The following is a 13,880-nucleotide window of genomic DNA, read 5'->3' as shown; positions in this document are numbered from 1 at the left end:
ACATACTGATAGATTTATTTGTAATGATGGCAACTGGAGAAGCAGTAATTGTAACTACAATGCTTTTATTATAACTTTTGATTGGTAGCTTAGCAGTTAGCACTTTGGTAGATGCAAAGAAGAATGTACAGAGACTCTACGATCAGATAGTAACGTGTAGGGCAAGCTTAAAGGAGAACTATGAGGTGAGTGCTTTTCACTCACCTCATAGTTCTAGCCGACCTGTGACAATGAGACTGTCACAGGTCGGCTCAGTAGATTGGGAAGTGACAGGGGAGGGGCCGGATTCCCCCCTCCCCACTCCGATCCTCCAGCACTGACTGGCGGAATGGACGGGCAGGGGGCGGGTACAGCTGGCTCTGCCTCTGGATAGGCAGAGCCAGTTGTCACTCACGCAGCTGGGCAGATCCCGACATAATTGTCGGGATCCGCTTCAGCTGCGGCGTCTCAGTATACCGCGAGTTGTAGCTCTCGCAGTATATTGAGCTTAGGGTGACGGGAGGGCGCTAGTTTGTGTCCTCCCGTTACCCTTAGGAGAACTATGGGGAAAAGCCCTAACCCCATAGTTCTCCTTTAAAGTCCAACTGAACGTTCAGTTTATATCTGCTAAATACATTCCAGGTGCGCAAAAGGTATGTTCACTTTCTTTAGAAAACAGCCACAGCTTCAGTATAAAATCCTGTCCCCTGCCAGCATGCTGCAGAGAAGGACCCTTGCTCTCTCTGGGCCATGTATATTTGTTTGATCTGGATTCATTATTGAAAAAAGTTTAATGCTACTTTAAGGAAGAACTCCAGGTATTTTTCAAATGAACCCTTGCTGTGGGGCTGTCCCTGCACTACAAGGGCTAACTGCTGGTTTTGGTCAAGGGATGGGTCTAGCAGCCTCTTCTTCCCTGGGCTCTGGCAGTCTAATGACCCATTATGTCATCATGTCTAATGCCGAGCCATTGGACATGCAGATGCTGAGGTACATACCACAGCCAGAATTGAGGGTGAGGAAGGTAAGTGGTCACTGATGCAGGACCTGGATCAGGAGGTGAGTATATCTTCTTTACTTTTGCCCCTAGACCAAAATGAGCACTTAACCCTTGCAGTGTGGGGTAGCCCCACTGCATGGGTTCATTTAAAAAATACCCAGAGTTCTTCTTAGAGTTATTACAGTAAAGATGCAAGCTTTTCTGGATTCCTTACATGTATGAAGCTTGACGAAGGGATCTAAGGACTCCTAAAAAGCTTGCATCTTCAATGAAAGGTATCACTTAAATTCCAAACTTTCTGTACTAATATTTTAAATAATATGTTGCTTCTTTTTTTCCCCCACGTTAGATGATATTTCCCGCGTTATACTTTCCACTAATGGGAACTCCTCAGACGATTACATCAACGCAAACTACATCCCTGTAAGCAGATAAGTTACTAAAAGGAGGTTTGTCGGTAGGGATGCACTGATCCCGGTTTCTCGATATCGAGTACGAGCACCAATATTTTTTTTCCGGTACTCGTTGATACCGAATACTGATACCGGAAGTCCGATTAAGGGATATATAGCGACGTGCAATGATGCGCCGCCCGGCTTCCCGATTAGCCAGGAAGCCGTCTCCATGCTCCCTCATCACCAGGTGACGAGGAACCATGGAGCCGGTTTTCTGGACAATCAGGAAGCTGTGAGCGGGTAATGACTTGCCACTCGGCTTCCTGATTAGCTAGCTTACCGACCAATCAGAAAGCCCGGCGACCAGTCATTACACGCCGCCTGCCTTCCTGATTTGTTTCGGAATCGGCTCCATGCTTCCTCGTCACCAAGTGCCCGGAAGCCAGGCGGTGAGTCATTACACTTGGTGACGAGAAAGCATGGAGCCGGCTTCCCGGCCAATCAGGAAGCCGGCAGCGTGTGATGACTTGCCTTCCTGATACTGGAAGTTCCGGTATTGGAGCAAGCATTGGGAGTATTTGGCCGAGTACCAGCTCAAAGACTCGGTATTGCTACCGGTGCATCCCTATTTGTCAGGTTTGGTGATTTACTTGTACTGGGTCGGTCACTACCACTACTCTATCTGCATTTCCAGGGCTACATCAACTCCAAAGAGTTCATCGCATCGCAAGGTCCGCTCCCCAAAACCCTCAACGATTTCTGGCGCATGATGTGGGAGAAGGATGTCCGGTCGATCGTCATGCTGACGAAATGCGTTGAAATAGGGAAGGTACATAAAAAATATGGTTTTTTTTAAAGCAGGAGGGCAAAGTAAGCAATTATAACGGTGAGATTGATATTGTGTGTTCCTGAAAACTAAATCAGATTGGAATTTGCATTCAAACTGGAACCCTGACCTTTTCTTTAAGTCTTTAAAGAGGAACTTTACCCATATCTTCAAAATAACAACAAACACACCTCTAGAAATGTTTATAGAAAGCACAATGTTTAGAGCGCACTCCTGTAGGTCAGACACAACTCTGGAGATTAACTACTGGTGGTGTGCGAAACTCCTCATAACAGGGGGAGGGACCCTGTGTACCAATAACAAACAAACCGACTCTTCTTGGAGGAGCGCTACTACCTGGAATCACTTTTATGGGCAATGCTTGTACAGTGATGTAGGATCATGTATGTGTCAAATACAAATATAGAAAAACAGTCTTTTAGAATGGAAAGGATATAGACTTACAGTTAGGATATAGGAGAGCTCAACATTTGACAACTTGAGGGATTTAGCCATTCAGCCTAGCCCCTTTTCAGCCACTCACCTCTCATCTGCCAGATAGAAGGACCTGACCATCAGATCCTGAAGTGAAGATAAGGCGAGTTTTTGGGCAGAGTCTCCTATATCCTAACTGTAAGTCTATATCCTTTCCATTCTAAAAGACTGTTTTTCTATATTTGTATTTGACACATACATGATCCTACATCACTGTACAAGCATTGCCCATAAAAGTGATTCCAGGTAGTAGCGCTCCTCCAAGAAGAGTCTGTTTGTTTGTCATCACTAAACATTTCTAGAACAATCTACAAAACACTTCTAGAGCATTGCCTGCTTTTTTATTCTTTACATGCTTTACATTTCTTTTATTCCCCAGTCTTCTCACGGTGGCCATTTTTACTAAGGGCAGATGAATCCATCTCCCTTTACTTCCTGGAATTATAGCACATGTGACTAGGACATGTGACCATGCACATCATCTCAGGGGAGGAAAATCCCTTTCCCTGAAATCTCATGGGATTACAGATGAGATTTGCATCAATGCTCTACTGATGTAACCTTCCCAGTATGCAATGCTTGGGCACAAATACATAATTTGTACCAAAAAGGTCCAGGAAGTGGAATAAAAGAAATGATATGTAAAATACATACATGTTGGTTTAACTAATGAGTGTAAGATGATTTAATATCCGTATGCAGAGCTGTATGCTGATACAAGGGGGTAAAGGTCCATTTTGAGTAGAACTGAAGCCAAAATCTTTTTTTTTTTAAATTTTTGGATAGAGTAGGGGACGACTATAACCCCTGACAGCTGTTTTTTTTTTCATCTGTGTCCCGTTGGGGAGAGTTTCCTTCACTCCCTGCCACAACAGGAAGTGAGAGGAGATCCCTTCAAACAGAGGGCATATTCTGGTGGTAAGTAGAACTAGTCTCCCCATTGGAAGATTTCCCATATATCTCTGTTCTGAAGACAACCCACATTTTTTTATTTTCTTTCACTGGATAATGGTCGCCAGGACAATTTGAGAGGGTGAATCTCTCTAACGGGGACACAGACAGCAGTAAAAATAAATACCATATAATGCAGCTCATCAGTCTTCAGATGTAATGACTGCATTGGTTTTCTTATTTTCAGGTTTCTCTTCTTAAACACTTCCTGTTCTAGGCTCTATGTGACTTGATGCAGCTTCTAATGCACATTGTGAGAAGCTACATATCTATAGTAGACTCAATTCAAAGCATGCAGCTTGGTAGGATAGGAAAGGGAGGGCAGCAATTGTGCCCAACCCAACCCCATTCCTAAACCATGCCAGGCCACATGCCCTCAGCATAGGGAGGATCTGAACCCAAATCTCATCCCTAGTTCTTAGATATGTTGGCTGCATTAGTTTCCTCTTTTAAAGCTGGATTCCATTATAGTATAAACAAAAACCTTCCCGTGCAGGACAGAAAAAGCTCCACTAGAAGGATATTTTTTCATTTCCCCGTAGCTCATTCACCTGGTGATCCTATAAGTAGCACACTTCCTATCCTAGGGTGACAACGCTCCCTCACTGTACTGTATCTACAGAGCAGTTGTGTTGTCACACTAAGCTGCTCTACAAGAGCAGGATCAACAGCTATTCTTCTGTACTTGCAAGCAAATTTACTTAGAAAGAGAACAAAATCAGCTACTATGTCTAAAGACTTGTGGTGGTTTGGATGCGCTTTAATGATCCTTTATTGTTTGTTGTCATTGAGATGGTAACTGTATGTTCATGTTTTCCAGTTGAAATGTGAGGAATATTGGCCTTCGCGGAGCTCCAGGACATTTGGGAACTTGTCAGTGTCCTTAAGCAATGAAGCCGTCGATCGAGACTGGACCATCAGGAACTTTGTAATGCTTAATGTGAGTGCCGGGACTGACTGGGCTAAAACTAGAGCAGTTTTCAGTGCAAAGGATTCAGTGGGGGAGAAGCAGAAGGTGGCAGTGGAGCAGGGACGTGCGGTCAGGGTAGGCAGGTGAGGCGGAGTCTCACCTAGAATTATGGAGGAAAAAGCTGTCAGCTTCATGTCTGAAGCTGACAGCTTCTTCTCCATTCAGATCGGCTTCTAACAGGTTACATAGCAGGGAAATCCTCCACACTGTGTAACCTGTCATGGACGGAGCGCCTCAGCAGTGAGGAGCAAGTGAGAGACAGGGAGGCTCCTCCCTGTCCCCTCCCTTCCTCCTTTACACTAGCTTGGGGGTGGAGCTTCGGACCGCAGTGGTGGAGCTTCTGATGGCAGGGGCGTAGCTTCGGATGGTGGGGGTGGGGCTGGGGAATGCCTCACCCGGAGCAAGAGGTACCGCACGTCACTGCAGTGGAGTTGCCAAGGGCCCAAAAATTTAAAAATAATTCGGGAACATCGTAGGCCATTTGTGGGAAAAATAGTACAATGTATCAAAGAATAACCCCCATTAATAGTCATCTACGTATCTGGAATTAAGCATCACTGCTTAAAAGGTATGTACACCCTAACAATGATCTTATTTGCTCCCTTTTGATTTTAGCGCACTTCCTATCTCAGCGACCCCACAAGAAGTGAGGGACAATCTCTCCAATGGCTACAGACATAGCAATAAAAACTTGACAGGGCTAACTCTTCCTTATGCTATCATATGACATTTGAGAAGCTTATAGCATGGGGGGCAAACTCTGGCTCTTCAGGAGTGGTTAAACTGCAAATCCCATCAGTTATCTGTCTCTGGGAGTCATGCCTGTGGCTGTGGGAATCTTGCAATGCCTCATGGGATTTTTAGTTTCACAACAGTCGGAGGGCCTGAGTTTTCACCACCCCCTGTCTTAAAGTAATGGTGGCCAAAAGGAATCAAAATATGGAGATTTAAAAGCTTTCATTTCCATGACCGAGTATAAAGTTTAACTGTCTCACCATTATCATCTCTCTATTTCAGATCAAAAGCAGGCAGAGCAAGCACGTGCGTCACTTCCATTATACCGCCTGGCCGGATCACGGCGTTCCCAAAACAACTGAGGACCTGGTAGAGTTTAGGAATTTGATCCGTGATTACACCGCCACCCACAACCCACCAAGCTCACCTATAGTGGTTCACTGCAGGTACGTGATAGACAGTAACCTGACTCTGGATTGTTTAGCAAGTCAATGCATGGAGCACTGAGGATGCACACAGTGTAGGGGCTTATGAGTATCGCTTGGATTTAAACCTTCCCTCCATTCGGAACAGTCAGAACAATGAAGAACGTATTCTGTACAATGCCTGGAAAACTCCAGACTAGTTATCTTCTGCTGGAATGGTGCATATTGTAGAAACGCTGCGACATTGTTAGCCGTCCACCCAGCCAAAGTCATGCGTGTAGACCCCGTTACTTTCTCGGATTAGATATAATGTGTCTCTCTGTCTGAGCACAAGACCGCCCTTTTCTATGATTCCATTTCCTTTTATTATTATAATTGATTAGAAGAACAAATCGTGAAATAGAGCGCAAACTATGTTACGTATGTCTTTATGTGTTTCTCTCTCTGCGTTTGCTGTCTCTACCTGCCCCCTTCCTCTGTTCCTCTCTGTGTCCCCCTTTCTATCTGTCTGTCTTCTGTCTCTCTCTCTGCCCCCCATCTCTCTCCCCCTCTGTCTCTCTCCCCCTGTCTGTCTGTCTGTCTCTTTCTCTCTCTGTGTGTCTGTCTCCTTGTCTGTCTGTCTCTCTCTCTGTGTCCCCCAGTCTGTCTGTCTCTTCCTTCCTTCTCTCGCTCTCTCTTCTTCTCTCTCTCTCTGTCTCTCTAGCTCTCTCTTTCTCTCTCTCTCTCTCTCCCTTTCTCTCTCTCTTCCTCTCCCCCTCTCTCTCTCGTTATCTCTCTCTCTCTGTCTCTCTCGCTCTCTCTTTCTCTCTCTCTCTCTCTCTCACTCTCTCCCCTTCTCTCCCATTCTCTATCTCTCTCTCTCTCCTCCTTCTCTGTTTCAGATTCAGGATGATTACCCTGTAAATCTTTGATGTTAACACGTGTTTGGTCTTTCACAGTGCTGGCGTTGGCAGGACTGGCACCCTCATCGCCCTGGATCGACTCATAAAACAAATCGAAGCTGAGGATAAAGTGGATGTTTACGGAGTGGTTTACGACCTTCGAATGCACCGAGGACTGATGGTGCAAACAGAGGTGAGCAAGTTTAATGAATGAAGGTTCCTGAGGATGTAGAAGAAAAGCTAGAAATATGTTGTTAAAGCTGAAGTTTAATGTATTTATATTTTGTCTTTCCTGGTTCCTCCCTTCCTATTTTCTTTAATCATTATCAGGGTTATTCACAAAAGGGTGAAGAGTTTGGAGAAGAGAACAATCTAGAACAAAATAGCTGATTTGGAAACATTCTCCAATTCAGCTCACTTTCCAGTTCAGCTATGTTGTCCTAGATTGTTCTCTTCTCTGGCCTTCTCCAAACCCTTCACCCTTTTGTGAATAACCCTGTTATAAATGTAGCTGTGTATGACAATTCATTGTTTCATTGCACTTTAGTAACATTGTTCTTCTTTCCAATACAGAACCAGTATGTTTTCTTGAATCAGTGTGCTGCGGACATTATAAAGGCTCGAACGCCCCAGAACTCTGAATCCATATATCAGAACTCTGAATCCATATATCAGAACTCTGAATCCATATATCAGAACTCTGAATCCATATATCAGAATTCTGAATTAATGTACCAAAATGCATCTTCCATATATCCGAACATCAGCAAGACCAACCTGTAGAAATGTTTAACCCAAAAAAAAGACCTCTCTGGGCGAGGGAGCCGCATTGCTGGTACACATGAACTTAGAACCCATCACTGGAGGGAATCGCACTTTTTAATTTTTCCTGGAGATTATTATTTAATAATTGTGTATATATTGTTGTTGTTTTTTTTCTTCTTCTTGTGTTTCCTAAGATGTACTTTTAACATCTGCTGGAAAGATATGGTACATCTACATTTAAAAGATGAATAATTTGTATACCACTATGTTGGATGATTCTATTTTACTGCAAGGCATTCCTCCCCGTAAGATAAGAGTCTATGATACACATATGTCTTTTATCGCTGGTCCTCCTTACTGGCACTTTACTGGTTTTATTTGTTATGGTCCTAATTTAAAAATATAATTAAAGGGCATCTCATAAGGCAGGGGGCACAGGAGTTGCTGTTGCTGAAATATTTGACAGTGCAGGCTCTACAAGTGTCAATTTAAACCATGCTTTTCTGGTTACTGAGTCTCTGACCAAAACAAAATATGGCATTCAGGTCTCCGACAGGGATAAGTGAAACCGAGAGCTCTTATTTCTATAACGTTTGGGAGATTTTGTAATTTGGGCAAAATGCAGTGCAGTTATTAGGCAAGGTATAATTAATGTGGTTTGTAAAGGGGGCAGTGTTCTTTAAATGGCTCTTGGGGGTTACAGAAGCCTCTTTTAACTATCCTAGACCTGCTCTTGTGTAAAAAAAACAGCCTAATTTCTCCAGTTCCTCCAGACCTCCGATCAACCCCAGTTCCTGCACCTTTAGACCTCGAATCAGCCCCAGTTCCTGCACCTTCAGACCTCAGATCAGCCCCATTTCCAGCACCTTCCGTGCTCAGATCAGTCCCAATTCCTGCAACTTAAGACCTCACATCAGCTCTAATTCCTGCACCTTCACACCTCACATCAGCCCCAATTCCTGCACCTTCACACCTCAGATAAGCCCCAATTTCTGCACCTTAAGACCTCAAAACAGCCCCAATTTCTGCACTTTAAGACCTCAGATCAGCCCCATTTCCTGCACCTTCCGTGCTCAGATCAGTCCTAATTCCTGCACCTTCACACCTCACATCAGCCCTAATTCCTGCACCTTCACACCTCACATCAGCCCCACTTCCTGCACCTTCACACCTCACATCAGCCCCAATTTCTGCACATTCAGACCTCAGATAAGCCCCAATTTCTGCACCTTAACACCTCAGAGCAGCCCCAGTTCCTGCACCTTAAGACCTCAGAGCAGCCCCAATTTCTGCACCTTGAGACCTCAGAGCAGCCCCGGTTCCTGCACCTTAAGACCTCAGAGCAGCCCCAGTTCCTGCACCTTCAGACCTCAGATCAGCCCCATTTCCTGCACCTTCCGTGCTCAGATCAGTCCTAATTCATGCAACTTAAGAACTCAGAGCAGCCCCAATTTCTGCACCTTCACACTTCACATCAGCCCCAATTTCTGCACATTCAGACCTCAGATCAGCTCCGATTCCTAGACCTTTACATCTCAGACTAGCCCCAATTCCCGCACCTTTGGACCTCTGATCAGCCTCAATTCTTGCCCCATCAGACCTCAGAACAGCCCCAATTTCTGTACCTTCAGACCTCAGATCAGCCCAAAATACAAAATACAGAGGTTTTACATTTATACCTGCTACCTACCTAAAAGTCATTGATGTCAGGTAGCCCTCTGTTATCCATCATGGAGGTGTGTGGGCTGCAGGTGCAGAGGGGCAGGCCAGGCTGTGTAAGGTTATGTATAATCGACAGCCTAATGAGATGTTAATTACAGCCTATGGCATCGGTGCTGTATTTGCAGGGAGCAGGAGCCCTCTGGTGGGCCAACTCTGAGCCAGCACACATGCCACATGATGATCTTCCGGGTGCCTTTGATAATGATATTGTGTGTCCGTCCTGGCACATGTACCTTAGATTTGCCTATACCTGATCTTGAAAATGTCTTGCCCTATTTTGCACTATATGTGCATACTCAAAAGACCACAAAAACTATTCCTGTGGCCAGATAAATAGCCGAACCCCCCCAACACCCATACCTATGACCTCATCTAGCATTATAAATATAGACATCTTAAACTGCACACATTCCTATTTTAATAAACATATAATGGGGGAATTTATAAAAACTGGAACAGACAAAATCTGGAGCAGATTTGCATTGCAACCAATCAGCTTTTCTCTCTCATTTTCAAATCTCAACTGAGCAAACTGAAGAGAGATGCTGATTGGTTGCCACGGCAACTGCTCCAGATTCTTCTGCTCCATTTTTGATAAATTCCCCCCAACTGTGCTCTATTTCAATGTGTGTTGTTTTCACAACTAATCCTTCTATAATAAGAATGTTATGTCATGTTGAAATTGCAACATTGTGACATCAAACAAAAGCTTGTTTACAGATGAATGCAGAAATAATAATCAAATACACCCAGCAACAAAAGGAAAAAATACAAACATGAAAAACATTAATAAAATAGACTAAACAACCTGAAATACACCCAAATTATAGGGGGAAAAAAGGATTTTTTTTTTCTTCCAAGCAAATTTTACTCAGTCTTCTTATTGAGAGTTTTCTTATTGGCGGAAAATGTACTAATTGTGAAATGTTTGCAGCAAAATCAGAGTTTGGTTTCTGCTTCTCCCTAGTCTTTGATTTCAAGTAAGTGACTCCCCAAGTAGCTTGTAAGGTTCAGAATGCAGCCCGTCTGAATTGAAATCTATAGATCTTAAATAATGTAATAATGAATGTGTAACCTAATATATATTGTAAAAATAAAAAAAAATCTATATCAAGTCACATGATGCAAAGATCAATGGTGTGCAGTAACCCATGGCAAAAAATTATAAATCTTCTTCCCCTAGTCTGATCAGATTGAATCGATCAGTTTTTTTTCCTGGTTGCAGCACTTTATCGTTCTTTGCATAATGTTGGTTGTTAAGTGTAATTGTACATAAATAGATTTAAAGAATATTTTATATTTTTGGAATCAAATTCTGCCAACTTTTTTATTGAGATGTATATTTTGGTTTTTGTTTCAATTGTTGATTAATTAAGTGCTATGATATTTTATTTTATTTTTAGAATGAAAGGTGAGGTATTTTTAGGTCTGCGGAAGATCTTTCTCAGGATAATCATGCACTGAAAATGAATGTAACTTATGTAACTGAGGAATATAGTCATAGTGACTGTCTGTGTGTATATAACCCAAACCAATAGGACTTGCACTTTGAAGCTGTGACATTCCGGAACCATCGGCCTTATTTATGAAAGTGTTGAAAATCTACACTTTAATGGGCAAAAGTTTGTGGACACTTGACCAAGACACCTACACGATATAGACAATGACATAAATATATGTACATCCCTCAAATGTATAGAGTTCAGCTGTTCCCAGAATACAGACTTATTAGACATTTGCGGGTTTCCAACCTTGTGGTAACAGTTTGGGGAAGGCCCTCTGCTGCTCCAGCATGGTGGGTGCCCATGTGCACAAAGCCAGCTCCATAAAGACATGGTTGGAGCAGTGTGGCGTGAAGGATCTCAAGCGTCCTGCACAAAGCCCTGACCTCAATCCTACTGAACACCTTTGGAAAGTTCTTTGTGAGTCAGGTCTTCATTATTACTTGACCTCACAAATGTTCTTTTAGTTGAATGGGCACAAATTCTCACAGACACACTTTAAAATCTTGCAGAAAGCCTGCCCATAAGAAGTGGAAGCGGTTATAGCCACAAAGGGAGGCCAACTCCTTATCTTAAACTAACCATGGACCATGGTTTTGGATTGGATGTCCAACAAACTCATGTAGGTGTGGTGGTTAGTTGTCCACAAACCTTTGGCCATATAGTGTATAAAACACTTTTATACATGGATGGTATCTAGGATTCTTGCTACGCAGTATACTGGGGGCTGCTGTGGCCAGTGAAAGGCCAAGACGAAATCATTTGAGAATATACAGGGCTTTTCACAGAGGGGTGAAGAGTTTGGGAAGGCAGGGGAAGGGAACAATCTAGGACAAAATAGCTGATTTGGAAACATTCTCCAATTCAGCTCACTTTCCAGGTCAGCTATGTTGTCCTAGATCAGTGGTGGCGAACCTATGGCACGCGTGCCAGGGAGGGCACGCGAGGCCCTTTCTGCTGGCACGCGAGCCCAGGTGCAGGCCCAAAAACATTAAGGCAGCCAAGCTGTATAATGTCGATCACAATTAGGCAGCGGCAGCCAATAAACAGGTAGGTTAGACGGCTGCTTCCTCCTCGCTAGGACCCCGGGAGGCCCCGCAAGCGGCCGTCTAATCTGCCTGTTTAGAGGTCACCGCCGCTGCCTGATTGTGACTGGCCCGACTACAGAGGCGATCCGGGACGTTCAGGTCCCCTGTGAGAGCCGCACAAGGCCGTAAGGCAGTGATGTTGAACGTTTCTTAAACCCGAGCGCCCAAACTGTAATACTAAACTTATTTTCAGCGCTGGCACTTTGAGATAAATACATTGATTTTGCGTCGCAGTTTGGGCACTCGGGTTCAAAAAGGTTCACCATCACTGTCCTAGATTGTTCCCTTCTCCTGCCTTCTCCAAACTCTTCAACCCTGATAGTGTCCCTGGCTGACTAAAGGCAGCTTATAATATGTTCTCGGAAGCTTATCACTTGTGCTCTGGAGTGCCATATATTGTTATCTCCGGCTGGGTAGCAGATGTCATGTGTTTTTTGGAACTCTATATTGTTCTCTCATGAAGGAAAGACACTAAACACAAGGCCGGCACCAAACAAATGAAAAGTTTTTAATAGAAGAGCAGTAGGCATTACCTTATTGGCTGGCTCGCCATATGTAATATAGAAGAAGGAAAGAGTACTTTAATAAAAGGAAAGTGTCGAAACTTACAATATCTTCCAAATTTCATTTATTGCAATATTAGCCTTAGGATACATGAATACTCGTAGAAGTGAAATAAGAACATTAGATTGTAAGCTCCTTTGGGAAAGTGCTTAATTCCATGTGTTCTGAAAAGCAATACAGAGTTTATCAGCACTATATATAAAAGTAAATGAGCGCACATAAGCGATGCATTATATAGCCAAAGATGAAGTCTTTTTGATCCTAGATTGCTTTATTTATAAGCACAATGTGTGTTCTTTAAGGTGACCAAAGTGAAAAAAAAAAATATTTTGCTGCTGTCGTCAGCCAATGAGGTGCAATCAACAAACTTCAGGACCAAATGAAATCCCCTTCAATGAGCTCTCAAAACTGGCTACCCCTGCACTACAAGGGTTAAAGGAGAACTATGAGGTGAGTGATTTACACTCGTCCTCATAGTTCAAGCCGACCTGTGACAATGAGACTGTCACATGTCGGCTCTATAGAGGAACACATACCGTCGCTCGCTGACTTCCCGATCATTTCCCTGCAGTGAGCCGTGACTGTCACTCACCGCTCTTCGCAGGGATTCCCCCTTCCCCTCTCTGATCCTCCAGCACTGAGTGGAGGAACGGATCAGAAAGGGGGCGGGCATAGCTGGCTCTGCCTCTAGATAGGCAGAGCCCGCTGTCAATCAGCCAGCTGGGTGGATCTCAACAGTATTGTCGGGATCCGTCCCGGCTGCGGCGCTCTCGGTATATAGAGTTTAATAGCTTGCTATATACTGAGCTTTGGGTCACGGGAGGACATTAGTATATGTCCTCCCGTGACCCTGATAAAAAGGTTACCCCATAGTTCTCTTTTAAGTGCTTGTTTGTGTCTAGGTGCTAGTAGCCCCACTGCAAGGGTTAATAACATTTTAACTGGAGTTCTTCTTTAACACTACAGGGGAAGCTTGTTATGGCTTTTAAGCAAGTAAGTGGCAATTTTTATTTTTTGTGATGCTGTGTGAATGGGAACAATGTAACAAATATAAAATAGCTGTTATCCCAATGTGCCTGCACACGTGAAAACGGATTTCCGGTTGACATTTTGGCGCAGGTCCTCCAATCACAAAGCAGCACAATCAGACCTGTCAATGTTGGTCTGATGGTAAGGGGTCACTACCCACCGCTGTGTTTTCTCCTAACCTGTGCTGATTAGTATATCACATGACGCTTGGCTTCGGCTGTCTTTTGAGATATACAAGATATTTTGTTTAATGACAAATACAAATATCTTCACGATGTTGCACAAACGGTGTCGGCGTACTTGAAGAAGATATTTTACTTGTGAAGGAATTCTTAAAGGCTGGTAAAAGGTTCCAGTGAAGCCTCAGGTTGACATAAAATGTGAAATCTGCTTCCTGTCATGTCGAGTTTCCTTTTTTATATAATGACACTACACTGTTTTCTCTGTATAATATATATATTCTGTAAACTGTGTTCCCTGGATGGGCAATAAAATGTTTATTTTTAAGCACTTTTTATTTCTTCATAGCATTTAGGGAAAGCAACCCCCCCCC

At 43.6% G+C, this 13,880-nt stretch overlaps 1 protein-coding gene across 1 annotated transcript in view; it reads left to right on the top strand.

Moving 5' to 3' along the window:
* Nucleotides 1-7,440, top strand: part of PTPRJ (protein tyrosine phosphatase, receptor type J) — a 48,406-nt gene extending 40,966 nt beyond the window's left edge. The window contains exons 13-18 of the mRNA XM_018554962.1: nucleotides 1,329-1,402; nucleotides 2,069-2,203; nucleotides 4,467-4,586; nucleotides 5,634-5,797; nucleotides 6,715-6,850; nucleotides 7,231-7,440. Of these exons, the coding sequence (XP_018410464.1) occupies nucleotides 1,329-1,402; nucleotides 2,069-2,203; nucleotides 4,467-4,586; nucleotides 5,634-5,797; nucleotides 6,715-6,850; nucleotides 7,231-7,440 (839 nt within the window). The remainder of the gene's footprint in view (nucleotides 1-1,328; nucleotides 1,403-2,068; nucleotides 2,204-4,466; nucleotides 4,587-5,633; nucleotides 5,798-6,714; nucleotides 6,851-7,230) is intronic.
* Nucleotides 7,441-13,880: the final 6,440 nt, after the last annotated feature.

This window comes from Nanorana parkeri, unplaced genomic scaffold, assembly GCF_000935625.1.
Source record: "Nanorana parkeri isolate BGI_ZX_2015 unplaced genomic scaffold, ASM93562v1 scaffold10, whole genome shotgun sequence".
NCBI classification, from domain to species: Eukaryota; Metazoa; Chordata; class Amphibia; order Anura; family Dicroglossidae; genus Nanorana; species Nanorana parkeri.
This window is presented reverse-complemented; position numbering and strand designations above follow the sequence as displayed.